This window comes from Pholis gunnellus (assembly GCF_910591455.1).
Source record: "Pholis gunnellus genome assembly, chromosome: 5".
NCBI lineage: Eukaryota > Metazoa > Chordata > Actinopteri > Perciformes > Pholidae > Pholis > Pholis gunnellus.
Genome location: NC_136531.1, coordinates 9918417 through 9935843, shown reverse-complemented (window position 1 = coordinate 9935843; position 17427 = coordinate 9918417). Strand labels below are relative to the sequence as shown.

Here is a 17427-nt window from a genome sequence, read left to right as displayed (position 1 = left end):
AGCAGAATTAAGTATGGAATTAATCAATTGATTGCTGTATGGCTAGCTGCTGTGTGACGTCACCAGTGATAACCTGTCCCACTCAAGATGGAACAACCAGCCAATCACAAAGCAGACAAACGGTCCATTGGCTCATCAGCATGCAGGTGCTGCGCAGTTGGCCAGTCCCAGTGAAACCATCCTGCCATTCACCATTACTACATTATTTTCCCAAAATGGCATGAAGGAGAGGAGGGGAGAAAAAAAAGCCAACTTCTTATTTATATTAAGGAAGGGAAAAAGTTTTTTAATCAGACTGGGGATGATGAGGGTGAGCAAATAAAATTAAAGGTTATTAAAGCATCCGTACTCTGATCAAAGTTGCGCCCATAAACAGATTCCCCCTGAATCAGAGCAATTAGCCGCAGCGGCGCGGAAAAGTTCTCTCTATTTCCTCCTGCTTAATAATGGAAACTAGGATACCGTAGGGGAGAAAGCACTGAGGCCTGAAGAAGATAGCTCTCTCATGGCTCCATGTTCAACAGCTTTTTGGCCCACTGTAAACAAATTAAAACGCTTTAAAAAGCTTTACCGTGACTTACTAAAGCTTCATACACCTTTCATAAGGAATGCAGTTGATACACTACATACTTAAAAATCACACAGCGAGAATTAACACAGAGCTTTGGGTAAAATATCATGTAGTTTTACAGCTCCAGGCAGTGTTAAGATAGCTCAGGCTGAATTCATCGTGTGTTTGCTGTAGAACGTGTAAAAGTGTATCAATCTCTGTGACCATACAGCGAGATTATACGTTAAGTAGCTTTGCACTCTGGGAAACTAACCCGAGCCCACAGATAACACAGATATAAACTCACACACGCATACACTATGAAGAATTTTTCAAGGGCTCCAAATTGCTCACAGGGGCATTAGCAGTATTAAATGAAAACATTTGCCGTTCTTCAGTAGCCTCCAACTCCCAGGCACCGGGGTTTAAGTAGTATTAGCGTGGTGTGGCTGTATCTACACAGCCAATAATGACCACGGGAAAAGGTGCCCTCCGCAATAGCAGTGACCCTCACAATCCATTTCCCCACATCCAGCTCATTGATTGAGTAAAAATGAGAAACTCTAGTGTGTGTGCGTGTGAGACAAAAATTATACTCTCATCCGCTACTTTTGAAATCGGTGGATTTCTCACTAAAAGCCATTTTAGTTTGCAAATGAAAGGCTAATTGGAATTGAGTGTGTTGGGCTAAGACTGATTGATGAGTTGGGTGTGAGCAGGGATGCAGTTGAGCGCAGTGGGGACAGTGTGTACATGTGTGTGTGTGAGTTGAAGGGTGAAGTTCAATGGAGGGGGCAGCCACTGAGCACAAAGTGTCATTAAGTATTCATAAGTGAGGTGTAGACATTTGAATGACCTCGTTTGCGAGTGTGTTTTTTGCCATTATCTACATTTGCATGGCACACAGGGAATGGTCCAACGCCCTGCCACACGGGCAGTGCCCTGGGCTTTAACAAACGTGCATACGTGTGTACATGATTTGCCACTGAAATGTCAAAGTCAAGGCTGCTCATTTGAATACTGCTAAAGATGGCTGAATAACAAAAACAGAGTGAGAATAAGGGGCCTTGTTACCCCCATGTGAATTGGCCGGAGGCAGCAAGATGATATACAGTCCCAACCATTTTCCCTTGTTAGTATGTTTGCTTTACATGTGTGTGTGTGTGTGTGCGCGTGTGTCCGTCTATAAGTGAGGCTATCGGTTCAGTTTATATGTATGCCTTTGCTTGCCTCTACAGTTCTACTTTTTGTCTTCTTATATGTTGTGTAAATGTGTCCAGGCCAGGTGGAAGGACGCAGCGTGCAGAACCGTGGCAGCTGAGACAAGAGAACAGTGACGCGGTGTGGAATGAGCTGGCCTACTTGAAAAGCCTCACCAGGAAACTCTCTATTGAAAAGTAAGTCACCTGCTGTCAAAGCCGCGTGGCTGCATCATAGATGATACCGGCACTGGACGTTTGACTGTGCATGCATCCTTTTGAAACTGTACACACGCACACCATCAAGCACTTCCACCGTCCTGACTTGTTTGTGGGTAAGTGTGCCCTTCCCAACTTCGCGGCGTCCACCTAGCTCTCCACATCATTACCGGCCAGCAGGGGCCAAGGCAAGATCGTTAGACTCGGTGCTCATTTGTAAAATTGGCTGCCCAAAAATTCACAAATATAAGTGCAGAGAGTAAAATCACATCATCAGAATCCCTGGTGGTGTCTTTGTGAAATAATTGCATTTTAAATGGAACATTTATGCCAAACTGTAGTCATGTTGCTGCTGTAATTAAGTGAGTGCCAATGAGATACTATACATACTTTGTTTGGTGTTTTACTCGCAGTGTGACTTCTCTGAAATAGGTGCTTTTTATTTCATTTCTTTCTTTGTTACTTCGTCTTTCTTCCCTCCCTGTCTTTGTCTTTTAGTCTGTCTCTGGGTGTAGTGTAGTCATTGTCTTGTTTGATCTAGAGAAGCCCCCGTAACCGTACCACTAACACTGACCCTCTATGATGCTACACAAAGCTTGGCCTAAAGCCACAGTCTCCTCTCCCCATCTCCCCTAGCCTTCACCTCTCCTCACCTCTTTCCTCCTCTATCCGATGCCTCTGTACCCTCCTCTTCCCCTCTTCCGACTTGTCTTCCCAGTTGCCTCCCTCCGGTCCTCTGTAATGCGGCAGTAGGCTGAGGCCAGAATTCTGGCACTTGCCTCCCACCCCTTCTACTGCTTTCCCCTCTGCTCACCCGCCTGCCCTGTCCTCCTAATCCCAGCTGAGCTCATTATGATATAGCCCGGCTGCCTCTCTCCAAGCCTGAGCTGTCCGAGCTAATTACAGGCTAGCAGCCCTAGTGCCGCTGATGCTGCCTGTTAAGGGATGTCCGTCCGTCCGTCTGCCTGCCTGCCTGCCTGCCCGCCCGGCCACGACTAGAGCTGAGCGGAGTTGGTCTGGGGGTGGGGCGGGGGAAGGGGGGGAGGGGGGGGGAGCAGACTACGGTGAACACGTAGGGCCCTCGGATCTGACCTGCGAGGGAAAACCACGAGGGACGGAGAGAGGCTTGCCTCATCCCTCGCTGTGTAACCGGCCTGTTCTCCGGGGTTGGTGTTGATCCCCTTCATGTGGGCCAGCTCCACCTCATCTTCTCCCTCCCCACCCCCCCCCAGGGCTCCACCTTACCCGGGCGGCTGATGCAAAGTAAACTTGGCTGGGGTCTTTAAACTTGTGCTTTAGAAAAAAAAACTCTCTGTTCCAGGGCACGCATCTGCACACAGCTCAGTGTGTTAAGCGAAAGCATACTGCCCATCTCTATTCCATACCATACCAGCGTAACCAAACGAGCTTCACTTCCATGCGATGCACATTTCTGTTGAGAGGCAACAAAAAGGCAAGAGTGTGTCCGTCCCAGTGCAACAACAACAACAAGAGTTTGTGAAAGCATAACTACCAGGACACTATTGGGGAAAGCAGTTGCAGCTTGTTGTTCCGTTGATCGTGTTATAATGATTGCGCTTGTGAAGGTTATGCTAGATAAGTGTTAGCAATGATCCACTAATGGGTAATTAACTCCTGGCAGCTGAAGAATTTAGGGCCAAATAAAGACCCCTTATAAAGCTTTAAATGCCAAGTGGCTGGCTTTAGAGGAGAGTCTCTGTATAATCGCATTCGCTCCTCCTTATTGTCATGATATGGTGCACAGATGCTCCCTATCACCTTCTCTGTAAAACAGCGCTTGTAAAACACCATCTTGGGGCCCAAATGACCGTTTTGCTGGTGTAAGTCCCGCACAGTGGGTCCCCGCGGTGGTAAGATACGTTTATGAAGCCCTGGCCCCCCTCCAATCTCTGCACTTGAGCAAGAGGATGAGCGAGAAGATGAGACGGGTCTGTTTGTCTGCTCTTTTAGCTGACTTGGGGATGCAGTAAGCAACAACTTGCTTATTGTTTGACAAGAAAATGTAATTATTAGCGGGATGGTTTCTTGTATTGTGTTTTGTGGGTTGGTGTCTCTTTAAACATTGTTAAGATTTGCTTATTATTTAGTCCGTACATTTAAAAAAAGACATGGCTAAGACACGACTACATGGTCAAAAGCGTGTGGACACCAGAACATTCCGCCCATATGTGATTATTGAACGTCTCATTGTACCTCATCGCTCCTTTTTTATTGCTTCAGCTTACTGAAGAAATGTAACTTCTACTCCATGCAGGGCTCCAGACTAACTCTTTACATTTGTTGCACCAGCACAAATTTAGGTGCACCCCAAATTTTGTACATTGTTTTTTTTCATCTCTCATACACATTGCTGTCATCTTACCTCGACCGATGATGTCGGACCTGTCAGGGCCGGGCACAGGTGTAATGGCCACTGCAGCATTTTTCTTGACAAAAAAAATAATCTATATTTTTCTTCATTTTGAGCTACCGGTATGTTTTAGCATCACACTTGACAAATGTTTGGTCGCACGTGCCAAAATAGTCACACTCTGGAGCCCTTTTTATTATCTTTTCTGTCACTTGAAGAGCTGTTGACGAGAATTCAGTTATCCCGACAAACTCAGAAATTGGCGTGGATTAGAAAGGATAATAACCAAGATGAATTTCATTTCACGAGTTTAACTTTTCTTGATATTCTGGGACTGCCCTGTTGCTTTCATTACTTAGTCAGCGAACAATCCCACAAGTGAAGTAGCCTCTCCTCTTTATAGATTATGCACTGGCAGAATCCGACATGAAGGCCTATACCTCAACCTTTCATCAGTTTACAATACCTCTCAGATGCACACTGAAATAAACTAGTCGACACCAAGGCTGATTTTCAATTGAGATTTCCTTCCGGTCGTAGTAGATCGCTCTGGCATGCAACTGCGGGCAGGGTGGGCAAGAAGATTTTCAGTGGGATCATTTTGTCTGCCTCATTATGCATCTGTCTGCGGCACTCCGTGTCTGTGCTTGTTAATTGTTGCTAAAGGTCTGTTGGTAAAAAAGAGGCAGGGATTATTTAGGCACCATAAACAGAATAAACACATGCAGTGCACCCTCAGACTTAAGATGCTATACTCAGACGACATCAAAGCATAAATTAGCTAGCGATTACTGGGGGAAAAAGCCTTTGAGATCATTTGCACTGCAGCGGCAGTGGAAGCTCCTCTATAGAGAGTGACCATTACGAACGTGAACCTCCCCAATAAGCGACGTTGACACTAATTAAGTTTAATACATTTTACCCCGATGTTCCTCATATTCCTCTATTTCTTTTCGTTTCATCTTGATTTGCTAAAAGGTATTAGAAGTAATGAGAGTCTTTTGCCCCCCGGACCAGGGCTTAGTTGGAGGAGGGACACATTTGTTCACACAAACACACACACAAACATAATGTTTTATGCATGTTTTTTAATCAGACAACTACGGTTTTTTCCTTCATTAATTATTTGGTAAATTAATTATTGTGCAAAAAAAAAAAAAAACGTGCTTTACACTTAGTAATTATGATGCAAGCTTTACTGTGCCATCAAGTCCTAACTAGTCCCATAACAAGATACCATTTGAGCACAAAGAACACAGTTATTTCAAAGAACCAAACGTCAGAAATACAATTCACACATACAGTAGACGAGAGAATGTAGTGTGCCTCGGTCCTCTCATATTTGAATAGTCATTGACTGTGGAAGTGGTATTTTGTTGTTCCTCATGTTTAATAATTACAACATTGTGATTTTTATTCCACATTAGGATACCTCGCAGCATCAACACGCCTCTTGAACAGAGAATATTGTGGACATCCTCGGTTGTTTCCACCAGTGGTCATTACGTGAATCCCCGTTTACCTCTCACATCAGCGGCCTGTGGCAGCAGAACCTCACTCTTAGACCCACTGTGGCTGCTGCTCGCCCAGAGAGAAAACACAGAACTGAGCCGCGGAAACTCCACCAGTCACCATTTCTGCTGACAGCGGTGGCTTATCCACCCAAACTCCCTCCATGAATGAACAGCCCTCTAGCCTGAGTTTAACCAGAGGGGAATCCCCCCACACACACATACACACACACACACACACCCCAAAACAAGATTCTTTCCCCAGCGATAAAAATGCCAGAGGTTGTCTTCGCTTTCTCACCCTATTCCCTGCTGTTCCTGTGTATTTTTATGTGCACGAGCAAGAAACTGTAAGAGGAATGCTGGCATGTGAAAGCACAATGGCTGCAGATGATGTTGTGTTGTACACCCTTGTGGATGGAGGCTGGCAGTTTGTGCTCTAAGCTGTGTGTTAGGTGCAACACAGGTAGAGGCGAGATCAAATGACATGGAGTGGATGGCTTAGGGCGGAAGTTCTATTGCTGCACGAGAGAGAAAATGTTTTCAAAAACGGGGGCCAAAAGAGCGGCGTGAGACACAGACTTGCATTGCAGACCACATCATTACCAAAAGTAACACCTGTCTAGTGCCTTTAGTTCGCTTTCTGCAGAGAAACTTCTTTTGCTTTTATGCCTGCTGAGTGTTATTCTACCTCAGGTGAAGCGGCAAGTTGAGAGGGAATTGAAAAATTGTTCAACTAGCTTCATTTGATTTAGTATTCAGATTGGAGAGAAAAAAAAGCAAAGAAAAAGACTTGCCGTGCGCTATAGAAGGTGTGGCTGTAGAGAACCTTTTCTCCTCTGTGACAGCGGGGATATGACCGGAAAACATGCTATCATTTCAGATAAATTGCTGGAAACCGGCGGTAAAGGTTTGGTCTTTTTGAATTCTCAAAGCTGCTCTTTCCTCATCATCAGGACCCCAATAGGTTGAAAAGAGTAAACATCTGTTTATCAAATGTGATGCACTCACACAGGGAAGCAACGTGTGAGGAGTAAGACTGTATGGCAGCATTGGCTCAAACATTCAAGGAAACTGGAGAAAGATGTGGTGGTTTTCAACGGTGTAGTTAAATGAGAATTTTCCGTCAAATTAGCCACAAAAAAAGAGATTCTGTAATTCTAAATGTAAACTATTAGCACTGTAACATTGTGACTCACATCATTGAACTACAAAACTAAAGCAAATGTGACAAAATGACAAATAAAAATACAAATTGTCCTTCAAATCAAGGTTTAAATCTATTGTTTTAGTTTTGTATTTATTTTTACTTTCCCTCAATAACCTTGGCAGATGTTGAAGATAAGTCACCAAATTCGTATTATTGCTCTTGCAACATCCCAAGCTTCTGCTAATTCCCAGTCTTTGGCAGACTGGTGCACACACTGCAACAACTGAATGTTACTGAATGAGGACGCAATAGTCTTCCATCTCCAAATTGTTATGATGTGAAACCGCAGGCCTCTGGCCAATGAGCTCCATCTGCAATCTAATCCCTTCTCCATCCAACAAAGTATGCTTATCCTTCAACAAAATTGAATGTTTTGCATATGAACTTTGGTTTAGCGTCAATACCATCAGCATCCGAAAAGGCATAAAAGAGAAACATGAGATGGAACAGGCTCATTTCACATACTGCATATTTCAGCTCATTTGTCCCATTAACAGCCTGGACACACAAGGCAGTGGCGGTGCCTCATCGACTTGAGTTCATTTATGGAGGAAAATCTATAGAGGAGCGACACATATCCATCTGCTCCCCCCCCCCCACCCCCCTCAGGGAGAGTCATTTGTGTACTTATTTAAGCTGCGGTCAGCCATTAGAAAAGGCCTCTACTGGAGTGTGTGGGCTAAAAAGCTAATTAATTTTCTTCCCTGTGCTATGGCGATAACTTTTCCCAAGTCATTTTCTTGGTATACGTCTGGAAAAATCTCTTGGTTGATCTCACAATATTAGATTGGTGGAAACAGGTGTCTAGTTTGAGTTAATTGCCATCATGCTCATCACAGTTCACCATAGCCACAAATGCCCTGTTAGTGCTCAAACACGTCAGAGTGTATCGAGTGCACTCGCTGCATGCCTTAAGAAGTAAGCCAGAAGGGAGACCTACTGTTGTAATGAGGTTAACTGAGGGAAGAATGCCACCAGTAGCAGGAGCTTGTTTCTAGTGTTTCTCTCTGACTCTGTGGCGCAGAGGGGAGGGAAATTAGGTGTGTGTTTCAGGTGTGGTTGTCTCAGTGGGCTTGTGTGTATCCTCAGTAGACTTCAGTTGGGGTCCTAATAATAACTTGAAAGTGCAAAGTCTTGAGCATGGCTCCACATAATTAGCCTTTAGCAGGAATCAAGCTAATTGCAGAGAGGTAATTGGGCACACTTTCCAGTCTGTTTGTCTGTTATGATACACACACACACACACACACACACACACGCACACTGTACTTTCCTACCTTGGCGTTTCATGTTGCTTGTCACTTTGATTTCCAGATGAATTAAAAAGCATTTTAATTAGTTGATTCTTAACAATGTCGTCTTTTCTGTTGGGAAGAGAAAGCCAGTGCATAAGATTCAAGTTCAAATGTGTAATCAAAGTTTCTATAATAATGGAGTCCACAGTGGAATCCAGAAAGACACTCGTTATACAATGCTTGTGTTGGTAGTGGTTTCATATTTATCTATTCCAAATGTTTTTGTTGTGCCATTTATATTTGTAGAAGAATAGATTTGACATAATGAAGAAAAGTGAATTCTGTGTGTGACTGCAGAGCCGGCGTAGAAGAGGAGCTGGACATGCTGCGAGTCCAGGCTGCTATGGACCGGGCCACAGTGAAGGAGCTCCACGTGTGTCTCGCTAATGAACACCAAGGTGAACCTTTTTTTTCCTTTGTACTATTTTAGGGACTTAAAAAAAAAGGGAATATGACTCTTTAAAGTCACTTTGTGTTTTCAGCATTTTTTCTATTTCTGTTGGTGTGGAAATATTTTTGCCTAATTTTTCGAATGCAATTATTCTTGCATTGGTTTTACTGTATTGTTCTCTACAATGCCAAGGATCTTGCCACAAAGATTAATAAAAGGCACTTGATGTATCACTTTTAAGCCATCCTTTTACCTCTGGGCCATGTCTATTAGTGAGCAGAATTAATAAGACAAAATCCCTGTGGAATTAATACGAAAACTCAATTAAGACTTGATCAACTCCTTGCAAATTGATTGAGAGATCAAGTAGTGTTCATCTTGTCTGCATATATCATTCCCGATGTTGAAAAGCACATCACTTTTAATCCAATCTGCAACCTTTTGTCAGACGTTGACCACCGCAACCGTTGGCTTTAATTAACTAGTTCAATAACAAATCTGTCCTCCATCACTTTAATTTTCTTCTCAACCAATGATTGTGACTGTTGAGGTGCAAGCTTGTGATTTAAAGGATGGCACTAATTAAAATAGTGGATCCTCTCTTATTGACAGTCAGGTCAGGAATACTATGAAATGAGCCCATTCTAAAGGACATACTTAGTTTCACATCCTGTCACACAAATAATCACTGAATATAAATGTTACACAAAAGGCTGACAATATGTGTCTTTTGTCTTTTTCCAGTTCCTATCAGGTAAAAATACCAAAACATTAACAAAATCCATGCCAACTGCAGAGAGTGGCTTTATGCAATGGGCTCTCCAGTACTTCTGTTTTAATTTTATTACCACTAATGTTAAAGTTGTATTCTCTCAGTATAAAAGATGCACACTTGGCACAAAACCAAACCATTCACAATACGTTTTAAACCAAAAGACAGATTGTGATATAACAATGTGTTACGTCACGGAGACACTGCCATTTGATTTCAATTTTTATTTTATATAGTTTTCAAAATGATTTTGGAGAAGATAATCTTACCATAAACAAATGTCAGCTTTGTTCCATTATTTTGTACTTAAATGAAGGCTGTATATATTTACTTCTGGACTAAAACCAATATGTTCAGAGTCAATAGGAAGTAAGCTCAACATTTGTAACAAAAAAAGAATTGTGAATGGCCAAAACATTTGCTCCTGAGGAACCTCTGTGACCCGATCAAAGGGATGGAGGGTTGAAACGCTCGCGCCGGGATCACACTAACGAAAGGCAGCAGATGAAAGGAACAGGGTCTTTGTGCTTGCAGCCCATGAGGAGACGTGGGAGGGACGTTAATGTATGCCGCAGTGCCAGGACCTCCTCCAACCGTGGGTGACTAGGGAGCCACCACGTCTTCTCATGAAGGTAGTGCTGAGGTGCCAACTCCCAAGCCACCAGCACTGAAGCCGGATAATTGTCTCCCAACCTGGTTACGTACCCAGCGAACACAGCAGCCCTCCTGTCCTATTTGGCGCTCTGTCTGATTGGATGTGACACGCTGGGAAGACAAAAGAGCAGGCTAATTCAAAGTAACAAACTTCCCTGGGCAAAGCGTCAAATGCAAAGCCAGGGAGCAGCAGCTCCTCACAACAGAGCGCTCGCTCCTTAACTCTCCCTTCTAAGGCCTCTCTTGCCAACTCGCTCTCCAAAAGATCAACTGACCTGAAAAGTCAAGCGCCTGATTATTTAATTCTTTCAGCCTCATCGTACAAATTATTTTGGTCGTCCCGTCATCAATGTTTAACAGGAAAGAATGAAAAGCAGAAAGTTTGAAACAGTTTTCTGTTGCCCTTTACATCTAGGTGCGCAGATAACGATACTTTTACAGGTTTATACTGTCAAACAGTGACACTGAGGCTTGTGGGATTGTGGTATGCGCACGTGAATATGTGTGCACTGCATTCATTCTGTTGTTATCATAAGGACTAAATCATATGTTTGCCAAGGCCACTATTGAAGTTCTCAGAATAAAGCAGCATGTTAGTCTGGGGAGATTAGTTGTCCATTGGGGAAACATAGTGGACTACAAAGCAGTGCAGCCTGGGGCTGTGTGTTCACGGGGGATTCAAGCACTTCTCTTCGTTTGTTTAAGATCCCCCCGAGAGAGGTTGCACATAGCACGTACCAGTGTGTGCTTTTTTGAACACTGTTTTCCTATTTCCGCGTGGACTGCTAAATGAAACAGCTTTCTGTTAATCAGGGGGAAAAAAGGCTATTTGATAAGGTCTTAGAAACAGGTGGTGGGTTTTAGCGGTGCGAAGATTTCAAGTCCTTATGAAAAGAGCATCAGGGATCCTGCCTTCCTTCTGATTTGATTGACAACAGAAGAAAAAAAAGAAACTGGACCGTAGGAAGGAAATTAGACCTTAGTAATGCTAATTGATTTAATGTACCCTCTTTATAATCATTCTATTGATTGAGCCGCCTGAGTTTGACACATCATGTCACAATAACGAGCTTTGTTCCCTTTTGCAGAATTGCTTCACAAAGTGCTGGAGGAGCGGCGGGTCAAAAGCAGCACACCGAAAAAGCTTTCTGTTTCTTCAGAGCGAATGGAACAGTCATTTAAAAAGGTACAGCACTATGCCGTCACTAAGTGTTCTTTGTCATTGCCAATAAAAGAAGCCCGACAGAGCCGTAACTAAGCACAATGCCTCTCAGAAAATGTTCTCGATCAAGAACGATTCGAAATTGTTCCCACTCTGTGTCTCATCTTGGAAGTTTGTTTTTCTCACATGTTAAAAACATTCTACAAATGACCACAAATAATAACTTCAGGGGTGGAGCAGAGAAAATGTTATTAAGTTATCCCAGAAAACAGTAGGTCATTTAACATACATGTTGAATCGAGGCAGTTTGTTGGTTGCACATGTTTTTGCACACATGCTTTTAAAACCCCCGCTTGCAATGAATTTGTACGTCGCCCCCCACTTCTGCCTTCATGGCAGTGAATCATCAAGAGTGGAGATAGCCTTCTAATTTGGTCTGAAAGGTACTAGGCTTCACCAGCAGGCAGAGTGGGAACCAAATAAAAGGGAAAAATTGCCTGGAGGCACAAACCCAGCAGGCATGCACAGTCCCCACCAAAGATCTAACAAATAGACTAAGTGCTCCCGGTTGATGAGGGTGATCAGAGTGCGGGGGTGCCAGTCAGATGTCCCTAGCCTTGCCAGGCTGGAGAGGAGGGTGTTACAACCCTCATTGGTTCAACACGGCGTATATGCATTGGCACATACACCCTTGAGAAAATGTCTGGGGATGGAAAACACTGTGTGCATGCTACCACACACAGGTCAAATCAGGAACTGGCGTCCAATAGAAATTTCCTCTGATAACATACAGTATACTGATACCAATAACAGGGCGAACTCGCAGCTTTGCATGTTGTTGTTTTCACTAGCATTCCAAGAGCAGCATGTTCAGAAGTTTGAGTACTTATGGTAAAAACAACAGATATGCAAGGAAAGATCTAACTATGTTTTACCACTGAGGGCCCCATATCTCTGACTCCTTCAGATACAACAGCTGGAGCGGAGGATGGTGTCCCTGGAGGAGGAGACCGAGGGGCTGAGGGAAGAGAGAGAGCAGCTACTTGAGGCCAAGGAAGACTTGGCCCACAACTGCCGCAGACTGCAAGCCTCCCTGGATCATCTGCAAACCCAGGAAGCTGTCCGTGAAGAGGCGGCCCAGGCCCAGGCTGTGGCCCAGGGGGAGTGGCATCGCAGCGAGATCATGGCTTTAGAAGGCCGGCTGGCCGCCTCTCAGAAAGAGGCTACCAAGCTCCATCATCAGTTGCTGAAGCTGAGACAGGATCTAGGGATCCTCAGGGCAGCCAGGGACTTCTTCAGGAATCGTGCTGCAGCGCCAGCGCAGGCAGGCGGGATCCCAAGCAACATTAGCTGCAAGGTCAAATTCAAAACAACTCGGCTCAGAGGTCCGTTACACCAGCGCAGCCACCGAACAGTCGGCCCCAATCAAGCCATCAGCTGGCAAGGCCGCTGCCCCAGTCCCACTAAGGACGAGTGGGAGGATATGAGTGTCGATAGGTAATGATACACGCACACACAGATGCACTTATTCTCACAGGCACCCTCCTCATTATTTTTTTGGTGGTAGGAGTGGAGCGGGTGGGCTGGCTGAATTGCGGGGGGGGGGGTAAGGGGGGCCCACGCAGCATCGAGGGGACAACGTGCATATGCAAAGTGTAAGCAAATGGGTGATTGAATTTCATCTGCTGTCTAGTTGGTATTCAGGAGCCAAAAGAAGAATGCGAGCAAGAATGATAGAGAGAAGGAGAGAGGAGGGGGAAACTACTGTCAGATCCTTTGAAATATCCTGGGATGCCTTGCTTGGAGCTTATTGACTGAAATTTGCATGCAAAATTAGCCACCTCTCCGCACAAAGTTGAACCGATGCCAGGAAAGCCCAGGGATAAGGGGGCCGCCCAAAGCTCCGATACCATTCCAGTGATGCCATTTTCATGCACTAGTCACGCTACCTCGAAATTGACAGTTTGGCAGCTTGATTTAATTTACTGGTCCTTTGCATATTCACTAACCCCCCCTTGACAGCGCTAAGGATCCCCCTGCAAGTACCAAGCCCCACCCCCACCCTCCACCCGCACACACACAACCATACATGTATAGAAGGTAACCCCACCCTGCGTCTAGTCATGTTGGATATCTTGTGGCATGTCAATTCACAAATGCGTGTGCGCGCTCTCTCTCATTTCCTCCCTATAAACCAACGTACACACACGCACGCACGCACACACTTCCTTTCCATCTTACCCACCCTCCTCTTTCCTCTCCTCGCGTTAATTTAGTTGGATAAATTTTGAATGACCCTACTCGGCTCAGTACCAGATGTCTACAAGCTGTTTAACACCCTCTAAATTAAGAACCATCGACAGTAATTATTTCATGTATGTTTTATGCAAAAAAGCCACTGAGCCAACATTTATTGAGTGATGGTCGGAATGATTTGATTTCAAACACTCACAGCTATCGCTGATATTTATTTCCCTTCGCTTTCTCTCCTCGTATGCCTCTCTGTATCCGCTCTCTCTCGCTCTCTCTCTCTCTCTCTTGCTCGAACATACTAACTCCCCATTTCTTCACCAACTAATTCACCAGGCTGTAATCCACCCCATCTCAATCCACATGAGGCTGTTTAACAGGGACCGGGTGCAGCTATGCCCTGCTTTCCTAATGCCCTCTCCATGTGGCTAATAAGCAGCAGTCTAATATAGGCTTTACCTGAGAGGAGGATCTAAGTGGATTTGTGAAGAAGGGGTCTAAACTGAGATGTTGTCTTATTTAAGGCACCTGTCAACTGATTTGTTACTGTAAAGCCTTCTGCGTGTCTTATCTTGCAGCGGTCTTCTCCAGCAATACGTCTGGTAGGCGCTCTCGGAAATACAGTATTTCTGACTAAGGAGGTTTGGCCTAAATGGTGCCAAATCAAGATGTCAGACTCGTTAAGGCTGCTGACAAGTCTTTGTTTTTTTTTTTTTCCTCCTTTTTATCGCTGCCTCTGGCTCCCTCTCTCAAGTTTTGAGCTGCTGGAGGCAGCTGACCATTTTGAGCAGATCAGCAGTTCTGTTCCAGAGTAGGACAGAATGAGAGCAGGGGGGCAGAAGGGATAGTGCTCAGAAACATATTGAATTGTTTTGTTGGCAGGAATATGAAGTGTGTGTTCATGATTGCGTTAAAACTTACCTCTGGAATACACTTCGATGCAGATGGGTGACAATTTATTGACAAGAAAGGGATTCACATAGTGTCTTGCTGAGGTGATGGGCCACCGCATGACCGCCAGCACAAGTTCAGGCTGTCTTCTTTTAGATTTTTACAAGTTGCTGGATCTCAACTGAAGGATGTGTACAGTAGCATGCCATCTCTCAAAAGATGTTCATTTGGTGTTTTAATGGTGGTGGTGGAGGGCGCTCCAAAATCTCCCATCGATGCTCAGCAGGGTAGAGATCTGGTGACTGTTGACATATGAGTCACTTCATTTTCATACTCATCACACCCAATGTGTCCCATATCGAAGAATCGTTAGTCATTTCTCATGATTTGACCCACACAATGTTGTACCCAGGCTTTAAATGAACAGATATGTGTTCTTGTAACTGAACAACACATATGCTATCGCCATAACATGCCAGCACAACCTCCTTAACTGTATTGTTTGGTAATAACACATCCAGGAAACTTTGAAGGACTGTGGGTGCAGTAACTCCTGTTGTCTCATTGGCCTCCGGTTGGCTGTCTGTGGTATTCGTCAATTTGAATCTTCATGTGATTAGCAGAAAAGTATTTTCAAATTTTTAGTGAGATGACTTCAGACGGTTTAGCTGCCTCACCAGCATGAAACAGGTATCGTTTTTCCTCAAATGCTTGTAACCCTGGGTTTTTACTGGTGGTGACTAGTGATCCTCAGCAAGTCCCTGTGCCCCTTCCAGACCGGCTTTAACCCTAACTAGCCCCACGGCCCTGTCATGTTCCAGTTAGATCCTCTCTCCGTGGTCTTTACCTCCGCTGATTCTCCCAGGCCCCACCTTAATAAACCTGCCAGCGTAAATGTCACTGGCTTCCACCTTCACGTCAAAGGTCACTGTCAATAAACCTGTGTGTGTGTGTGTCAGCCTGTGTGTATGTGTGTCCCAGGAAGCCTCGCCGTGTGTCCATCAGATGCAACTTTGCTTGGCTCCGCTCAGCCGTGCCTCTCACACACGTCTGTCACACACAGAGGGCTAATGAAGGCCACAGCCGCTCTCATACATGTTGATGCATTCACCATCAGCACCAGACACTGCAGCTTTTCACTTCATTTACACCCACATTTACACTTCCAGCTCAGAAATTGGATGGGACATTGATTTTCTGTTGGTAGGCAGGGGGGGGGGGGGGGGGGTTTGCGAAATGCACATATTTTTGGTTGATGTCAACTAAATCAACCATAAAAGGTAAATTGGATTTTTGTCAAGTTGTGGTAGTTTCAGAGGCGGGGTAGTGGGTTCAACTTCTGGCCTGTAATAACCCTTCTCACTCTTCTCTGCACTGACAGTGGTGAGGAGTACGAGGACAGTCTCAACAGTGTGACCACAGAGACAATGCGTTACCGACAACGCTCTAACAAGAAGGTTGGTCAAAAAAAAGGAACGAATAATACACTTCTACAGTCATGGCATGTGTGTGTTCCCTTTGCAGACTACTTCTGCAAGAGTAACATTTAAGTAGGATGTATGTGAATAGACAGCCTATGAATGAGAGCACACACAGCTTTTTGTTCGGCTTGTTTTAATTGTGCCGTTATTTCAGTGATGAAAAACTATTTCTGAATCCGTACACTGATTCTAAACTATCACTCAGTTATTGAAGAATACGTTGTATCAGTACAGTTGATTGACAGTACAGTACATTGATACTTATTTATTAGGACAGAATCTGTTGACAAACCTTACCAAACTAAACTAGAATTTGATTTAATTTAAGTCAGAATGTTTCAGTTATTTACAGCTATAAAATCTGTGTTATGTTTCATTGTGCCTTATTCAGTAATTTAAGTAATGTACTATTTACTAAAATGTCCTCAATGTCCACACATTTATTCTGACAGGATGATTGTTAGAGTTGTAGGAGAGCAGATGAAGTATTTTTGCTGCGAGTTGATAGTGAAGGGAGTGTGTTTTATTTAATGTTTCAATGTTCATGATGTCTTTTTACCATAAAGGTAATACAGTCATAGAGGTTCATGTGATCTCGACTCCCTTTGCTCTTGCATTCACAAAGTCTTGCCCATGTGTGGTTGTCGGTGCTCCTTACCATCACCTCTCCACACCATTACAATCAATAGGCCTGGGCCCTATTTCTCGTCCATATCAAACCGCTTCATAGCAGGACATGGCAGCTCCAAACCCCAGAGAGATATGTCCGTCAAGTAAGAGAAGAAGTGGGGAAAGAAGGGGGGACCTTTTAAAGATATTCTGTCTCCCTCGCTTTCTGTTTTCAGGAGGAGGGGAGCTAGGTAGAAGGTGGAGACGAGGAGCAGGTTGTTGTTGTACATGTAGCCAGGGAGCTGTCAGGACCCTCACTCTCAGATCCCCTTAAGTTTCACCGCTCCAGATCCGCTAAATGTGCCCATCAGCTCCTCCCGGGCTCATCGCTGTGACAGCCCTGGCCCCTCACGACACGCTATGTCACAAACCAAAGGGTTCAACCCCCCCCCCCCCCCCCCCCCCCACTCTTCTCTCTGCAAGGCACTGTGTGATCAAACCTGGCACTGATCAACTCCTACCTGACCCTTTATACAAAGGAAACAGGCCGAGAAGAAGGGGGGGGGGGGGTGCCTTCTTTGATGTCACTACAAACGATGGTGCATTTGGGAGATGTCACACATACACACACGCATACACACTTATGCACACACACACAAAGTCGTACTGTAAGAGTGAATCACGGCACTTCCACAGTGATTGAACAAAGGCGGTATTTGCAAGCGTCTGTCAGGAGTAATATCCGCGCTGAGAAGCATTTGCGTTGAAGTCAGTTGAACGCGCTCAGGTGAATTATTAAAGCGCAGGGTGATTTGTCTTGTCGCGTTAAACTGAGCACAGCCTGTGATCATGGTGTCATTAT

The 17427-nt window shown here is 44.6% G+C and overlaps 1 protein-coding gene across 1 annotated transcript in view; it reads left to right on the top strand.

Annotated features, from left to right (window-relative positions):
* The window catches only part of cntln (centlein, centrosomal protein), an 83051-nt gene that overhangs the window by 33485 nt on the left and 32139 nt on the right, over positions 1–17427 (top strand). Inside the window, exons 13-17 of the mRNA XM_079159717.1 lie at positions 1831–1947; positions 8653–8753; positions 11261–11358; positions 12302–12831; positions 15857–15932. Of these exons, the coding sequence (XP_079015843.1) occupies positions 1831–1947; positions 8653–8753; positions 11261–11358; positions 12302–12831; positions 15857–15932 (922 nt within the window). The remainder of the gene's footprint in view (positions 1–1830; positions 1948–8652; positions 8754–11260; positions 11359–12301; positions 12832–15856; positions 15933–17427) is intronic.